The sequence below is a fragment of the Cyprinodon tularosa genome, unplaced genomic scaffold, assembly GCF_016077235.1.
Source record: "Cyprinodon tularosa strain WSP-4 unplaced genomic scaffold, ASM1607723v1 ctg503, whole genome shotgun sequence".
Classification (NCBI taxonomy): Eukaryota; Metazoa; Chordata; class Actinopteri; order Cyprinodontiformes; family Cyprinodontidae; genus Cyprinodon; species Cyprinodon tularosa.
In genome coordinates, this window is record NW_024039234.1 from 48,050 (window position 1) to 66,247 (window position 18,198).

General features: G+C 37.2%; 1 protein-coding gene across 1 annotated transcript in view; it reads left to right on the forward strand.

Moving 5' to 3' along the window:
• The window catches only part of adad2 (adenosine deaminase domain containing 2), a 29,867-nt gene extending 13,544 nt beyond the window's left edge, over positions 1–16,323 (forward strand). Inside the window, exons 6-11 of the mRNA XM_038303082.1 lie at positions 951–1,101; positions 1,561–1,731; positions 1,908–2,122; positions 2,434–2,668; positions 14,725–14,857; positions 16,138–16,323. Coding sequence (XP_038159010.1) covers positions 951–1,101; positions 1,561–1,731; positions 1,908–2,122; positions 2,434–2,668; positions 14,725–14,857; positions 16,138–16,248 — 1,016 coding nt within the window. The 3' untranslated portion in view covers positions 16,249–16,323. The remainder of the gene's footprint in view (positions 1–950; positions 1,102–1,560; positions 1,732–1,907; positions 2,123–2,433; positions 2,669–14,724; positions 14,858–16,137) is intronic.
• The last annotated feature ends 1,875 nt before the right edge of the window (positions 16,324–18,198 follow it).

Here is an 18,198-nt window from a genome sequence, read left to right on the forward strand (position 1 = left end):
ATTTTCTAATGACTGATCTTGCCACTAATTTTTTGATGAATTCTATTCAGTTTATTTGTATAGCGCCGATTCACAACACATTTAATCTCAAGGCACTTTAAAATTCAACCAGATCATACAGTCAAATTAGTCGACTAATCTAAACAACAAATTTTCCAAAAACTCCCCAATGTCGGGGGTTGTCAGAGCAGCCGATGGCTGTTGAAATTTTTTTTTACGTGTCTGTGCGTGAGGGTGCTCATATGATAACCCCTCTCTCTGTCTGTTGCCATCTTGGAAGCACAAAAACGACTATAACTGCGCGTGCATTGCATTATTCAGTGTTCATTCTGCATATAAAAAATGAATAAATATGAAAGGAGTTGAACTATAAGGGTTAAAAATACATGGAAGAAAGGATTATTTTTAAGGAACAGAGAGCAACTGATTGCACTGATTTTTGTGCAGTATTTTTTGATGCAAAACCTTTCAGAATCTATAACACAGGGTTATTATTATTTTTCAGTGAATGAGGTTTTAATAGGAATAGGTGGAGTGCAACTTTTCTACTTTTGTTATTTGCTGTTGTTTCTCAAAAAAAAAAGCATAACGATATTACAGCTTTCAATGATTTACTTCAAATTTGAAACATCGTCTAGCCTGTAAGGTGTAAAAAAAAAAAAAAAAAAAAACAATTAATCGAATCGTATCGTGGCGTATTCTTGAGTATGGAAAATAATTGAATCGTTGGGTCAGGAAATCGATACTGAATCGAATCGCCAGATCTTTGTAGGTTTGCAGTGATCTGATACTCCTTCCATTTCTCTTGCACAGGCAGCACTGTGCAAGAGATGACATTTTTTTATCTTTATATTTGAAGCCTGAAATGTGGCATAATGTAAAGAAGTTCAAGGGGGGTGAATACTTTTGCAAGGCACTGAACCTTTCATAATGATGTTGTTTCCCCGCAGAGGTCTTGGATGCAGCAGGACATCCATTTAATGACTATAAGGTTGTGGCGATGGGAGCAGGCGGATCATGCTGCAGTGGTTTGCTCTGCTACAGTGGGACGATGGTCCACGACTGCCACGCCATCATCATCGCCAGGAGGGCTTTGCTGAGGTGTTTGATGCCCCCTTAGTGAATAAAGAAATTGACCTTATGTAGATGCTTGGGCTGCTCATCGTTAAGTGTTGAATTTATAGTCCTTAAGCTGTAAACTGCCTTCTCCTAATGTACCAGATATTAACACACAGTTGGGAAAAGTATTCAATCTGTTTCAATTCAGAATTTTATATACTGTGAGATTTATCCGAGATTTAATAATACTTCTAATCATTTATCTCTTCAATTCATTTGTTCATTTATCCTACTTTACTTTTCTACCCATCATCTTCGTAGTTTTATATTTCCTGCATCTTTATCATCCAGTCAGCCAGTTTTCTGTCATCCTGAAACTTAAAATGTATTCCTGTAATATTCAGAGGGAAGCTCAGACTGGCTGATCTTGATGCTTTTAAGTGCTTGTGGTTCATTGAAGACACTGTTGTGGAAATATATTTCTATCTGGCTTCTGTTCAGGTTTCTCTACAAACAGATTTTGCTGTTCTTTGAAGCTGATCCAAAGGCCAAGGAGAGTTGTATTTTTGAGAGTAGTGCCAACAGTCACCAGCTAAAGCTCAAACCCAAAATCAGCCTCCATCTCTACACCAATCAGTTCCCTGAGGGAGCCGCTAGGAACTTCTACTTCAAGTAAAGTTGGCTGTTCATCAGTCGTCTTTTATTTTTATCACACATGAAGAATTTTGAAATATTAAATCTTAAAACCGGCTCTTTTTAGGATACATTCAGCACTCCTATTATTCAGTAAGTTACTTCTTCTTTTGAAGTGTGTCTAGAAGACTAAAATGATGTAATTTCCTTTTCAGGTGCTCAGTGAAAAACTGTTTTGATAACTTGAAGCTGGAGTATCACGCAGCAGGGCTCCTTGTGCCTGCAGCTTACCTTAACCCAAGCTTGGCAGGTGCCAAAGTGTGCTGTCTGTCTGGCAGCGACAAGATGTGTTGCTGGACCATCACTGGAGTTCAGGGGGCATTATTGAGCCTCTTGATTCAGCCACTTTACATCACCACCGTGGTTCTAGGTAAAATCATTTAGAAATCACTTTTGCAATATGTAAAGTTTGTTTCTCTGTTTGTGAATACTGAAGGCTTTAAGGACTGTCCACATCCTGTTGCGTTCCAAACCTCCCACTGTAATTGTATTGGGTTGTATGCTATAGAGGAAATAAGTCCTAAATATTTTGTATTTATTTGATTATTTAATTTTTAAATCAAGAAATCTTTTAAAAAATAACTTGCATTGATGAAATGTGCTATGTAAATGTTTTCCTGAAACACACACATCTAATACAATGTTTTTCTATAACAATCTTCTTAAATTTCTTTTCTTTAGGAAGTCAGAAAGTCTTTAACCAAGAAATGTCTGACATCACCAATAAGAGACTGGGCGATGGATGGGAAGGAGTTCTTCCACCGTCCTACAAGAAACAAGACATCATCTTTATCTCTGGCGACTACGTGGGCCCTGCTGAGACATCCCAAATACACAACACTGTCAGCATCAACTGGTGTCTTGGAGATAAAGACATTGAAGTTCTGGACAGCAGCAAAGGCAACATCATTGAAGGGTGAGTTAGTCTTTTTATTGTCTGTATTAGATGACATACACTACCGTTCAAAAGTTTGGGGTCACATTGAAATGTCCTTATTTTTGAAGGAAAAGCACTTTACTTTTCGAAGAAGATAACTTTAAACTAGTATTAACTTTAAAGAAATACACTCTATACATTGCTAATGTGTTAAATGACTAATCTAGCTGCAAATGTCTGGTTTTTGGTGCAATATCTACATAGCTGTATAGAGGCCCATTTCCAGCAACTATCACTCCAGTGTTCTAATGATACAATGTGTTTGCTCATTGGCTCAGAAGGCTAATTGATTATTAGAAAACCCTTGTGCAATCATGTTCACACATCTGAAAACAGTTTAGCTTGTTACAGAAGCGACAAAACTGACCTTCCTTTGAGCAGATTGAGTTTCTGGAGCATCACATTTGTGGGGTCAATTAAACACTCAAAATGGCCAGAAAAAGAGAACTTTCATCTGAAATTCAACAGTCTATTCTTGTTCTTAGAAATGAAGGCTATTCCATGCGAGAAATTGCTAAGAAATTGAAGATTTCCTACAACTGTGTGTACTACTCCCTTCAGAGGACAGCACAAACAGGCTCTAACCAGAGTAGAAACAGAAGTGGGAGGCCACGTTGCACAACTGAGCAAGAAGATAAGTACATTAGAGTCTCTAGTTCGAGAAACAGACGCCTCACAGGTCCCCAACTGGCATCTTCATTAAATAGTGCCCACAAAACACCAGTGTCAACATCTACAGTGAAGAGGCAGCTGCGGGATTCTGGGCTTCAGGGCAGAGTGGCAAAGAAAAAGCCATATCTGAGACTGGCCAATAAAAGAAAAAGATTAAGACGGGCAAAAGAACACAGACATTGGACAGAGGAAGACTGGAAAAATTCTGAATAAGGAAGGTTATCACTCCATTTTGCAACGCCATGCCATACCCAGTGGACAGCGCTTGATTGGAGCCAGTTTCATCCTACAACAGGACAATGACCCTAAACACACCTCCAAATCGTGCAAGACCTATTTAGAGCAGAAGCAGGCAGCTGGTATTCTATCGATAATGGAGTGGCCAGCGCAGTCACCAGATCTGAACCCCATTGAGCTGTTGTGGGAGCAGCTTGACCGTATGGTACGCAAGAAGTGCCCATCCAACCAATCCAACCTGTGGGAGCTGCTTCTGGAAGCATGGGGTGCAATTTCTCCAGATTACCTCAACAAATGAACAGCTAGAATGCGGAAGGTCTGCAACACTGTAATTGCTGCAAATGGAGGATTCTTTGACGAAAGCAAAATTTGATGTAAAAAAAAAAATCTTATTTCAAATACAAATCATTATTTCTAACCTTGTCAATGTCTTGACTCTATTTTCTATTCATTTCACAACGTATGGTGGTGAATTTTCAGGAAAACACAAAATTGTTTGGGTAACCCCAAACTTTTGAACAGTAGTGTAAATGTGAAGTAAATCATTTCCTTTACTGTAGCATTCCTCACTTTCATTCTTTATGTAAATATGGTCTAACTTATGCACATTTTGGGGGGCAATAACTTGAAGGTAACATTTAGTGAAGATGCACAACAATGCAAGTTAAAATTTTGAACTTGAAGTATCTGAATTAATGACTGTAATTCAGTGTCGGCTTGTGTATGAACAGAAACCTACAATTAAACATTAAGTATTCTATGAACAGACACCGATTAGACCCGTTTGGTTTAGGCTGTCACTGCTGCTAATGTTCTCTGCAGCTTTAGAAATTGCTGTGACAATAATTTAAGCATGACTTGTCACCTTTAATACACCTTTGAATAAAAGACAATGTGAAAGCACAAAACATAAAACTTAAGAGGTTTGTTTAATCTACAAGAAATCTATTAAAAATATCTGTATGTGTTGTGCAACATTGCATATGTTGTCAATGCAAAAGTCATAGCACATGTATGATTAAACACCACACTAATCATAGAAATATAAGAAAGGTGTTACTGATCTGTGCAACAGAACATCTGAGCTGTGAAGGGCTCGAGTATCAGTGAGTTCTGGCAGAGAAAGGACACTGCAAAGACAATCTATAAATAAGTAAAAACAAATGTCTTAGGTTAAGTGTATTAATGTCTTAATTTCAGCTGGTAAGTAAGATAATTTGCCAATGGAATAAGTATTTTTTCTCTTAAAATAAGGTAATTATCTAATATGCACTTGAAATAAGACAATGCAAGGATTTTTCTCTCATTTTAAATGTAAATTGTCTTTTTCCATTGGCAAAGTGTCTCACCACCTAAATTCTAAAAAATTACTTAAACTTATTTAGATGAAAACTTTTTGTAGTGTAAAGATTCAGTTTTGCTTAGCACACATACATAAAAAAAAACATCCAAAGAAGAAACAAAAGTCAAAATAAAGATTATTTTCAAACAATCTTGCAATCATTTTTTTTTCACACTAACCACAATCATGTGGATGTTTCACTCCATGGTTTTAGTTTTTTCATGACCCTGAAAGCTTTACTGTCCTGTATCCATTGCTGCAGGACTTTACTGTAACCTTTGCATGATAAAGTTATTTCTTTCTTATCATGCATGTGTAACGCTTATTTAAGGCTAGGCGCCTGACTGCAGCCAGTTATAATAGGCACTCAGATAGGTTCGCCTATGGAGCCCGTGGGTGTGAACAAAATACCATTAGACCGAAGTATGTTTCAATTATTATATTCAAGTTTGAGTCTTTTTCAAATATATATATATAAAGGTATGCAATATTAATAATATTTATAACAACAGTGACTTCTTTTATGATATAACCAAAAATACGACAAGAAACAAAAACAAACAAACTCATCAACAAAACAATAAATCCTTATGTCACCCAAGAGTTTCCTTTTTAGTCCATTCATGAATCTAGAGTGATTCAACGGTTCATCAATCAATGTCTGATTGTTGTAGGGTTTTTCTTGTCCATAACCCAAAGCAAATAAGTTCAGAATGAGAAAGTAACTTGGTTCATGTAAATCCTACCGCGAAGCTGCGGTGATCCGGTAGCTCGCCATCTTGACGTGACACGGGGTGAAAAAAAACCTGACCTAAACAAGGTCATAAATAAAAATACAAATTAGCTATCATATTTAAACATTGTTAAAATGTTATTCAAAATAAAGAAACATTCAACAATTACAACATAAATAAATAACTTCATTTCAATAAGTGTTTCTCATGAATTTAAATTAAAGATCGCGATCAGATTAAAGTTACTAGTACAAATCAAAGTAAAGTTACCGGTACAGATCAAAGTAAAGTTACCGGTACAGATCAAAGTAAAGTGCACTTTTTAAATTCCATCTAAGTTTAATTGACGCAGTCAATTAAACTTAATTGACTTCCATATCATTTCAAAAAAGAATTGTTTTTTTTCCTCTTATTCCTCACAAAAAAAATATCTAAGCCCAGAGTTCTGTAGGCTGTTAGCAAAATTTAATAAAAAGTAACTGAAACCGTCCTAAAAGGATAAATCTACAAAAATCAAAAGGCCTATTTAATATTTTAACAACATATAATCCATTCGGCCACAAAATTAACAAAAGAAAATGACCCTTAAGTCAATAAATATACTTTTCAATCTTTAAATGCACAAATTTAGTGGGCGTGTCGCCCCCGCATTTCTATTTCTAAAGAAAAACAAAATACGTAAATTAAACGACTCACCGTCGAGCGGTCGACAGAAAACACTCAGTTAAATCCTTCGGCCGTCTTAGTAAGCCTTGATCCAGCCGTATTCTTCTATTAGTTTAGAAGACGCCGAGACGAGCAGCTAGCCACAGCGACAGCAGCAACAGCTATTCAGATCTGAGTCACCTGTGACCCGGAACTTAAAGGGTGCTATCAATTTGACCCGCCAAAATAAAATACGGGTTCTTATTTTATGCAGGTTACACATGGTAGGGATGGAACGGTTTATGAAAACCGTCCGAGCCATTCAGTTCGACTGTCTCGGTTCGATTCGCGTGTGTTTCGTTCAGTTCATGCGTTGCTCCTTTTTCTCATAGGAAAAGCGTGTACACTCCAGAGCAGAAGGTGGCGGTACTGCGACCAAAGCCAACCACCAGTAGTAAAGAAGAAGCGAAGCAGCGTAGCAGAAAAAAATCTGTTGTTGTGGAGAATTGTGTGGGTATGGCGAGTAGGGAAGAACAGGCGTTGGAAGACGCGCCAGCAGCACTTTATAGGTCTGCTGTATGGGACCGCTTTGCATTTAGAGTGACCTACGATGACAGAATCTCACCTACTTTTAACCTAAGACTGTCACAATGATGTATCAAATGTCAGACTGCTTTTTTCTTTCAGTTTTAACCTGACTATACAAGACATAATACATTTTCCTAACAATCAACATATACCGAACCGAACCGAAAACTGTCACCACGAAACCGTGCACCGAACCGTGGATTTTGTTAACCTTTCCACCCCTAATGCATGGATCTGTGTGCAAGCTAAAACTCTCTCTTCCCTTCTGTGTGGCTTAACTAATAAAAATCCCTCAGAATCAATATCTTAGTTTCCAGACAACTACTTACAAAAACTTTTTGTAAACTTAAACTTTTTATTGTAAGGGCATATAAAGTGTATTTTAATAATAATAATAGGGCCGATGTCACAAGTGAATTTCTCCTTTGTGAGATTAATAAAGAATCAATCAGATTAATCGTGATTAATTGATTATTGAAATAATCGCTAACTAATTTCGTATCCAGTTAATTGTTAACCTAAGCTTTGAGATTTTATAACATGCCTTTAGTTGACAGAGAGTCCCACTTGGAGCAGTAATTATATAAAAATTGTAAAAATATATATAAACATATATATATATATATAAACATTTTAATCTGTTTATATCCACTATCCAGAACTTCCTAAGTGGAAAAGTTTTAGTTTCCACTGGTTTAATTTCTATAAAAGTGTTCTTTGAGAAACCTTTTGCCGTCCGATTATTAATCGATTATTTGAAAAAATAATCGACAGATTGATTTGCAAAAAAATCGTTAGTTGCCGCCCTACAATAAAGTTTTATTCTATTAAGTAAAGCATATGAATAAAAGGCCAATAAAACAGAGATATAGCTAAGATTATCACTAGAGAAGAATAGGGCTGGGCGATATGGAAAAAAAACTATATCACGATATGGATTATTTTATATCACGATAACGATATATATCACAATATACCACAACTGATGTTGCATTTTATGTTTTCATAGTCCGTCAGATGGACAGGGTTGAAAAAAATCTTTCATCGCCTATTTTTTACCCATCATCTTGTTTCCTAATATGAGAATCCCAACCCCAAACCAAGAACACCAGTTATGCAATTTGCGGCCATGACAGTGAACAGATTTGGAATAACATGCGTATGCTGTAAAAGCACACAGTTAATTGGTTTAAGCATATTAGTAAAACCAATAATAGTAAAACTAGCGAACGCACAAAAGTGCATAGCAATGTCAGGCTCACACCTTGGGCGAGCATCACTCCGGTGTGGTCCTCAGGAAAGTACACGGTCTGTAGACACCGAGCGCGGAGGGTCCAGTCCTTGATGAAATGGATGGTGAGACTCATATAAGGCTGTGTTGCTCTACTCATCCACATGTCCGTAGTCAACGCATAATGCGTCGCACCACTGCGTACCTCTCTCTCCACTTCAGCCCGACAACTAGCATATAAGCCAGGCAGCTCCACTTTACTGAAATGTTTTCGACTAGGCATCACATATCTGGAATCGAGTGTACGGACGAGGTCCCGAAAGCTGTCTTTCTCGACTATGTAAACGGGGGCCATGCCTTTACAGATATAGCGTGAAATAGCACCTGTGATCTGCTTGTGTCGCTGAGACGTCTTCTCATATTGTGATCCTTGGGCGAATGCTTCCTTAAGCTTCGGCTGTGAGAATTTCTTTCCAGTGCTTCCTGTATTTTCATCCCTTGTTTGTTTTGATCGGAGTGGTTGTAGTTTCCCGTGTTCTTATTCATGATTTTTCTTCAGGTGGTAAAAGAGGCCGGAAGTATTTGCATCAGCCGCTGGAACGGCTTTGCTGCACAGTTTACATATCGGCTGCGTTTGTTCTTTATCAGATGGCTGAAATAAGAAATATAACCAAACAACCGAGCTGCCTCCCCTTTTGGGCAAAAGTGGTGTTTGTTGTGTCTGTGACCTGGCAACCGTTTCGGACTCTGTAACCGCTGCTGTGGTAACATCTTCTTGGGTGTCCATCATTCATTTTTTTTCAAGCCAGAAAGAAATTTCGCGGGCTCTCTCCGTCAGTAATGTCGCAAACGTATGGTGCAAAGCCGCGTGACGTAAAGCGGTGTAGTGTCGCAAAACCACGTTCTCTACACATTATCTTTTTATTCTCTTTTTTTTTCGTTATATACACTTAGAGTTTGCATAGCAAAAACGCAAAATGTTATATTAACAAATTATATTAAAATGTATATTAGCAGTAATAATAATAATAAAAAAAAGTTTATCACGATAGAAAAAATAGAGGAGAAAGGTCACGATAGACATGTTTCTCTCGTCCTCACGATATATATCGCCATATCGCCCAGCTCTAGAGAAGAATATTAATTGGGTCTTGGCATCTATAGTAGGTTTCACAAGTATTATTTTTTTATTCTTATTTTTCACGCTTACTATTACTATTTTAACTCGTTACATTAAGAAAAGCACCGTCCCATAAAGGTTGAGTTCCAGTAATCTATATAGTGAGGTTACTGGCTGAAGGCTGCGCTTGTTTAACTGGTCTGGAGCTCCTGCCATCCTTTAAGCTTAATGTCCACCAGCTAGATGGAAGACAACCATGTCCTCTATTTCTGCACATCATTCTGCTACCTGTCCAGCGTCTCTCCATTAGGTTGTACAGTTCACCTTTAAATGACACCATTGGGAAGTGAAAGGACACCCATAAAATTTGATACTGCTGCAGCCTTTTTTTTAAAGTACCAATCAATTGACCAGTAATGGAACTCAGTCAGTTAGCATTTTAAACTTGAATCAAATGTATTTTCTTCACTGTATTAAACTGATTACACTGATTTTTTTTTTTTTTCTCAAAATGTATCAGAAGTGATCACCCCCAGCACCCTTTTTATTGCATTTTTATTCTCTGCATACCTTCTGCAATATATTTGTCTTTTAGTTTTGTAGAACATGGATAAAGCTTAGGTACATTTATGGGGATTTCATTTTGTTTTGGAATCAGATGCTATCTCAATGAACCAGCCCATAATTTTTCTGAAGTAATTTGTTTACAATTATTTACTGACAGCTAAGTTTGCCCAAATAAGGGTTGTGTGCCATTTGGACTGAGAGCTGCAGCATCTGCATTGATCTCCGAATCCCATTTAAGTGTATTGCATGCAATGGGCAACAACATAATTGCTTTGCACTGAAACAACTGAAAATTCCACCTTAGCGTGAAAATAGGCCCAGCTTAGTGAAGCTTCTACCACACTCATAATATTAAATGTGGATTCTCTGTTAGCCGGTCGAGAAGGCATACCTATCCATCTGCTCCTGACTGAGTCGGTCCATGTGGAAACATGGTACCCTTCACTGCTTTCTGAGTTAAAATGTTTTAACCTTTCTCTGTCCCTTGTTTCGTTTTGCTAATCTTTTTTGACTATAACTGATTGAAATCCGTTGTTGGTTTGATCACAAAATGCGCGCCATCAGAAATAATGGCCTTACAGCTTTGCATGATGTTTTGTTTTTTTCTACTGTCTATATATTCAAAAATGCCTCGTTTGCCTAAACAGAGTGCAGCACTGTTGTTTTATGTCTAGCTCCACGGAGCTCACTGCATGTTCAAATGAAAATATCTTTGTGACTCTGGGACATTCTTTACGAAAACTACAAAATTAATCAATTTACACATCCCATAATGTCACAGAAGAGATCTGTCATTGATGACAAGCTTCCACTTTAAAGACTGCTCTCAGCTGTTCTACTCTGACTGTAACTTTAAGCTGTGCCACCAGCTGTTTCTTTACGAGCAAAATGCTTCCTACGTTGTCTGCATACAAAACTCATTAAACATACATACTCACAATATTTATTCTCATTCATCAAGCACCAAAATCTGAGACATTTCCTGGGACAGCTTCTGCTGAGTACATCTAATTCACACAGGAAGTTTAGTAATGCTATCATGGGTGCTCAGAATCCATAGTTGATGTTTAAGTATAGTCAGTATCTGATATCCGAACATAAGGACTCATATATTCTTGGATAAACATAGAGGGCAACTCTAGAGACACCTATCATCAGGCTTAGCCATTTTACTTTGGGAAACCCTGCATAGTTTTTTTTTATATATATATATTAGGGCTGCAACAACGAATCGATAAAATCGCTAAAAATCAACTTTTAAAAGCGTTGGCAACGAATTTCATCATCGATTAGTTGTGTCGCGCGATTAATGTGTCATCCGCCGCCGTCATCACATCCACTTGACTGAAACGGGGGAAGAAGAAAAAATACGGCAGAGCGAGTCAGCGCCGCAGGTGCAGTTTTCCCAACTCAGCGACTTTTCAGACCCCTCCAGTGACTATTTTTCAAAAAAGCGACTAGCGACAAATCTAGCGACTTTTTACGGTGTCACTGGCGGCTTTTGGAGACTCTTACGTGAAATCATGTATCGTTCCTACTCTGCCGTGGGGCGCCTCCCCCCGCTCCCGCAGGAGTCCCTCTCAGCGCTGCAGTCAGAGCAGCAGGATGTTACCCTCAGCGTCCAGACTGCAAATGAAGCGCGCATGCGCCGGGATTGATGGCGCAAATTAATCACAATAATTAAAATAGCCTGCGCTTTGGAAAGGGAAAAAAGTCGTAACATGCAACTTTGGTATAAACAAATGAACATGGCACGGAAGCACCACTGTTATGACGCAGGAAACACAATGGAACCTTCGATGGCAGTGAAGAGAGCTGATCAGCAGGAGGAGTAACCATGTTTGTTTAGTTTTAAAGTGGGGAAACGTACCGTTAGTTTCTCAGGTCGCTCATCTGATGCTTTCCTTACCGTGTTAGTAGGTTACAGACAGTGATAAGGTTGGCAACTTATTTTACTTTTAATTTCATTTGAATTAGCTTAAGCAGCGTTTATATTTTCTTTATAAATAAATTAACTTGCAAATTATGAGGGCAAGGCTTTTAAAGTTTAAATCTTCTGGCAAAGATAAAGTAAAGAAGATCCTGCAATTTATGGAAGTAAAGCAGATTAAATTCCAGCAAGATCAGTAATATGTCAATTAATTATATGCCACATTTCCATGTAAATATCTGTCTTTGGAGGATGTTTTTTTTAGCACCCCTAGTTCTCTCATTTTTATTCCAAATACAATTTATAATTTGAATCACAGGCTATTTTTATCTCTATGGTTCATTATTTTCTCCAGTAGCCACTTTAACTGCTATACTTTCCTGTCTTAAAAAGCAAAACTCTGCTAGTCTAAAAAAAAACTAATTTGTTGAAATGGGGGGGCCTGTTGTTTGAACCCCTTAGGGGCTTTTAAAAAAAAAGTCTTTTCTTGCACTTTATGAAACAAAGTACCCTATATTTTGTGGATGTACATCTACATTTCTCATGTAAGTTTGCATAGTTTTAAAACAAACATTTATTTTTCATATTGCACCAGTACAGTTAATGAGCAACCTGTACTTGCGTGCTTGTTTGTTCTATCTAAAATGTTTATTTTGGAATAAAGAGGTTAATATAAAAAATATTTTTTGTCCGATTCATCGATTAATCGAAAAAATTATTGGCCGATTCATCGATTTTTAAAATAATCGTTAGTTGCAGCCCTAATATATATAAAAACGACATAATACCTGCTGTGCTAATACATGATTCTTTCTGTGACTCAGTGCATAGAGGATTTCTCTTTAATCAAGAACGTTGAAGGTTTGATTCAGTCTTCATCTTCATGGTGATGAGACCGTGGATAAGGCAGATAACCCTGATCCCATCTTTTGTGTTTATCTCTGTGAATGTGGCTCTAGTGTAAAGCTTTTTAATTGGTCAATATCACAAAATGACAAGTGACCCTAGTTAACACAAAATGCAGATTTTATTTGGAGGAGTTCATTATTAATGGAATAGAGAAACATCCAAACCTGCATGGCCCTGTATAAATAGAAGAAAAAAAACATTAGTAGACGTAGAGAGTGGAAGGTTTTCAAGCATTTTTTTTAAGGTCATTCCTCAGCTTCTCAGTAGGATTCAGGTCAGGACTTTGACTAGGCCAACCAAAATTTATAATGTGGATTTTCTTTAGCCGTCCAGAGTTACATTCAAAATGGCCCTTCCCAGTCTAACACCACCTGGATGGCAGCACGCTTCCCTCCAACTTCCAACAACTGGAGTGACCCCCTCCTTCTCCTGGGCGTGCATATTTTTTTAACTCTGACTCCATCCTTTTACTGAAGCACAGGGTCTGACCAGGAGACGACGCTTCTCTCAAGATCTTAATGTCCATAAATCATGACAGAAAGAATATTTTAGTTCTAAGAGTGATGTTTTAAAAGGATATGTAAGGGACCAGAAAATAACCCATCAAGGAAAGTGGGAAAGTTAGAATGGCATACTGTAGATTTTCTCTGTGTGTGCTCAGATTCAAGGTAACACTGTATTTCAGAAATACAGTGTTACCTTTACGGCCGATGTAATGGGACTCGCACCTTCATATTTTAAAAGTCCACAGAATATTTTCCTTGAAGTCTTGAGGATCATCAAATGTGTTCTGCAAATATGGAGACCAACCTCAATGTTGTTTTCCCCCAGCAATGGTTTTCTTCTTTGAACTTAGCCATTTTTGTCCAGTCTCTTCCCTACAGTGGATCCACCATCCCTGACCACTTTTGGATTAGTTGACTTGTGGTGTTGGTATAATTTTGGTCGGCTGGATGCTCATGGGAATGTTTTCCACTGTTTAGTGTTTAATCGATTTGAGGATAATGGCTCTGACTATGATTCACTGGACTCCCAAAGCTCTAGGCTTTGTAACTCTTTCCAGACTGGTTGATCTCAGTTACTTTACTTTCGTTTGGTTCCGATTTTCTTTTGATCTTTGTTTGATGCATAGCTTTTGTTGTACTACCCTTTGTCAGATGGATTTTATTTAATTGATTTCTTAATCGAGAACAGGCATGACAATAAACAGGCCTTGGTGTGGCGAGAGAATTAAACTCACATGTGATGAACTGTAGTTATGTTTTTAAAAAAAAAATTTCACAAAGAAACAAGTAGGTTTACTTTTATTTTCTCCACTCTTAATCAATCCAAACCATAATTTAATTTATGATATGTTAGGGAATTTTCTGTTAACTTGTCTCCTTTCTATTTGTTTCAGAATTCGAATGCTTTTTGCGTCATTGAACGTAGCACAGCTACATTTGCTTTAAAACATTAAATACAGGGAGGATAGGTGCCTCAGGCTGTTCTGAAACACTTTATATTCTCACAATATCAAACATGCAAAAAAAGAAGCCAGGAATATGGCAAACATTTCTCCCACCAATTTAAAAATTTAATCGGTAAATGCGTATGTTTAAATCAAACATTTTGTTACAAATTGAGTCATCAGTCTGTTTATCTAAAAACTTTCTATAAATACTGTAGATGTTTGTTAAACATGAAAGTTTTCCATCTGGTCTGTTTAATAACCTTCTAGGTTTTCACTGCAACTGACTGTAGTTAGTGCTGCCTTTCACCTGGAGAAACACTACATGTGGCTTTATATCTGTAAAAGATTTAAAAACCAGGATGTGCAGAAGTAGTGGCATTTTTTCACTCTCTAAGATGTAAACTGTTTTTAGAACTGTGTCCCAAATGTGACACTGTATTCAGTGTTGTAAGGACTGCAAACTTAAGGCAACACGAAGCTACCATTTTTTCTGTGGGTTATCTGTGCTCACAGCTTTCACTTCAAGCTTCTTAAACATGTACTGAACTGTTCTGTGTCACTACCTGACAGGGAATATTAATATATGTATATGTAATTTGTTTTCTAGTTCTCCTTTTGTGAGCGGGCCAAGCTTCTCCAGCAGACTTTGCAAGAGAGCCCTCTACAGTTACTTCCAGAAAGTTGCACTGCTGGTTGGCCACAGCTACCTGGCAGAGCTTCCCACCTACCACAGTGTCAAGGTTTGTAATCTGAGCTGTCAATCCAGCTGTTAAATGCCACACAAATTAATGGGAAATTAATAAAGGTCAGAGGAAAGTCCCTGTAAGATAGCAGGGATAGCATGTGGGTGTGTGTGTTTATACATACAGTCCATGAATGTATGTAGGTCTATATATAGATTCATACAGACTACTGATCAACATTTGGGGGTCTCAAGAAAACTTGCACTTTATTAATCAATTTTTTACCTTTGCAGTTTACCTGTTTGTTGAGGTAAGTTAAGGAAATGTGTTCCTTAAGCATATTCCACAAGTTTAATGAGCACTCATTACTCACCATATAGTATAGCTGGTCCCACTAGATCTGGTGACATTAAACACCAGCTTAATAACAGAAGACGGCGTCTTCTCCCAGCAGTTCTTGGATAGTTTAAAGCTATGCTTTGGCTCATAGTCAGGCACGGTGTTGCAAAATAAAGTCATAGCTTTTCATATGCGATATTCCATTTATCCTGGACAATTCTCCCACTTCCCCAGTATCCCCACACCCTCTTCTTTCCTTTACTCTGTTCAACAGTAGGCCTGTGTTCAAGTAGTCCTCTAATATTTTTTTATTTTATTTTATTTTTTTTGCTTGTCTAACAAAAATCTCTGTCCAGTGTTTGTGTTCTTTTCCGTTCTGATTGTTTCCTTTAGTTGGCTAATCTCAGATATGGCTTTTTCTTTGCTCCTCTACCAAGAAGCGTCCTGAAGTTACTGTTGATGATCAGCCTGGTATCATTTAATAAAAATTAGGACCTGTGAGGCGTCTGTTTCTCTAGCTTAAAATACTCTGATCTACGTATTCTACTTAGGTTGTAAAAAGATCTTCAGTGTTTTTGGCAATGCCCTCATTTCCCAGAACAAGAATATACTTATGAGTATTTTTCCGAATATGCTTTTCTGGAAATTTTGAGACAATGCTCCTCATACTCAACTTGCCAAATGAAGACCAATTTTATGGCTTTCATAATCAGGTGAACTGTTTTAGCTGTACTAAGAGAACACATTTTAAAGGATCATTTAACCTTTTAGTTGATTGTTGCTGAAAAAGGGGTTAAAATTTTCATATAGATAGGTATACATTTTACAGCAGTAATTAATATTCTCTCACTGTATTGTTCTTCATTTTATTGAGAAATAATAACATATCCAGGTGACCTCCATCTATATATCAGCTCTACATGTGTATGAGTATTTCATTATGCTTCCCAGCTGGTTTTTGCATCACCACTTCTTTTTTTATGGGCCTTTTTCCACAGGTGGAGGCTACCGTGTACCAAACAGTCAAAGATCTGGTCAAGCAACGCTTCCTGAGCAACAAAGCAGGGCCCTGGAATTCCAAAAATCTTGTGGATTGTTTCAGTTCTTAAAATTATCCACTTCAGACGTCATGTTTAGATTTTATAAGTTCCTCTAGAGAGTGGAGTTGTTCTCTTAATTATTTCCTGTTGGTGTTTATCTGAAAAGCAGTTCTGTTTTTTTTTTTTCATTATTGTATGGTGCTGGAGTTTTCTTTTTGAGTAGGTGTTTGAAGAAAACAAAAATAAATAAAAACAACAGTTGTAAAAGAAATCAGTTTGGGTGATTTGTTGTAGAAAGAGCTTGTCTTGGAGGTTGTAGAGTTAAAATAGGGAATATTTCTCTGCCATGTCAAGGGGAATGAAACCTTTAGTATTTAGACCTGCAGGGAGTGCTTACACTAACAGCACAGCACATTGTCTCAGGATAATAGAGGTGTTCAATCATGGAAACGGGAAGGAGCTGTAAACGCTGACTCCTTTTCAGTTTCATGAAATATCTAATATACTGAACAGAGTTTTCTTTAGAAGGTTGTTATTGTAAAATCATTTCAATACTAAAATTAGAAAAATAAGAGTATCATTAAAATTCATTCATATTCATTACCCAGACCCAAATATTTCCAAGTATTCAGGGTTCCCTCGGGTCCTTAAAAAGTCTTAAAAGGCATTGAATTCTTCAAAATAAAACTAAGGCCTTAATTGGTATTAAAATGTCTTAAATTAGTCTTCTGTAGGTCTTAATTTTTAAAAAATCATAAATAGGATTATTTTTACTACGATTTATTTTTGTAATCTAAATAAAACGTTAAAATTTAGAAAAAAAATTTTTCTTAAAAAAAATAAAAATGTCTCGCCATTATTGGTTCCGTCCCGATAGCGGAACCAATAAAAGCGTTGGTGCGGCCGGGACATTTGGGACATACGCCACTAACTTTTTGTCTGGAAAATATGAGCAAGTGTAAATGTAACGAAAATTGTCTCCAGCCAAGAGTTTTCTCCATGGCTAAAACCAGGGAACATACATGAGGCACAGTGTATTTTGTGCAAGAAGTCATTCAAGCTCGGAACGATGGGAACTAAGGCAGTGGAGTCGCACATGCGAAGCACGAAACGCAAAGCGTCAAAATCGAGTTACTGAGAAACAGCCGGTATTTCTCAGTTTTGTTCCACCCTTGTCTCTGCAACGCCTCCACTTATCACCAAATCAAACATACTAAGAAAACAATTCAAAGAAAAATAGCTGCAAAAAAGACTGGTTATGTTGTGGCTTTAAAACTGATTTGTTTTGTTCCCTGCTGAAACAAAGTTTGCGAATTCAGTTAAATAATTGTAAAATATATCTGTCATTTGTGTGTTTTTAGCTTTCTTCCTGTATGGGAAGCTTTTCAAAATTTGAAACATGAGTGCAGTGGTTTATGTTAAAATAAACCTTTGGGTTAAGTTGTCGCAAGCGGGTTTTTCTTGTGAAATTGGTCTTAAATTTTTATTTTAAGTGGCATTAAAAAGTATTAAAAAGTCTTGAATTTAACTTGCCTTATGCTGTAGGAACCCTGGTATTACATAAGAACAGTGTATTTTTTTAACAGATATTGTGACCGCATGAAAAATATTTCTAATTAACAGTTCATGCACTCAGGGCTCCTGCATTAATACAGCGTGGCTCTGATGAGGTGTTGAAGCCCTGATTGCTTGTGGCTGTTATGTCTGAAGGTCCTTTCGAGAAGACATATGCTCTGTGGTTTCTGTCTGATAAGTTTGCTGCCAATCAAGCACAGCAATATCATGGTCATCAAAGGAAGTAGTGGTATTTTTGACTAATTGGATTCAAAGTTCTGGAAATTAAAGTGTGACCCCATACAGAGTTCAGAGGTTATTCATGTTTAAAAGACGCCTTTAATGAAACTGTTTCCTTCCACTCAACTTTCCACTAAAATATTTTATTACAGGATTTTGTGACCAGCCAACTATTGTTTTTTTTTTTTTTTTTACAGACTGTCAACTATCATTGTGTGCTATAAC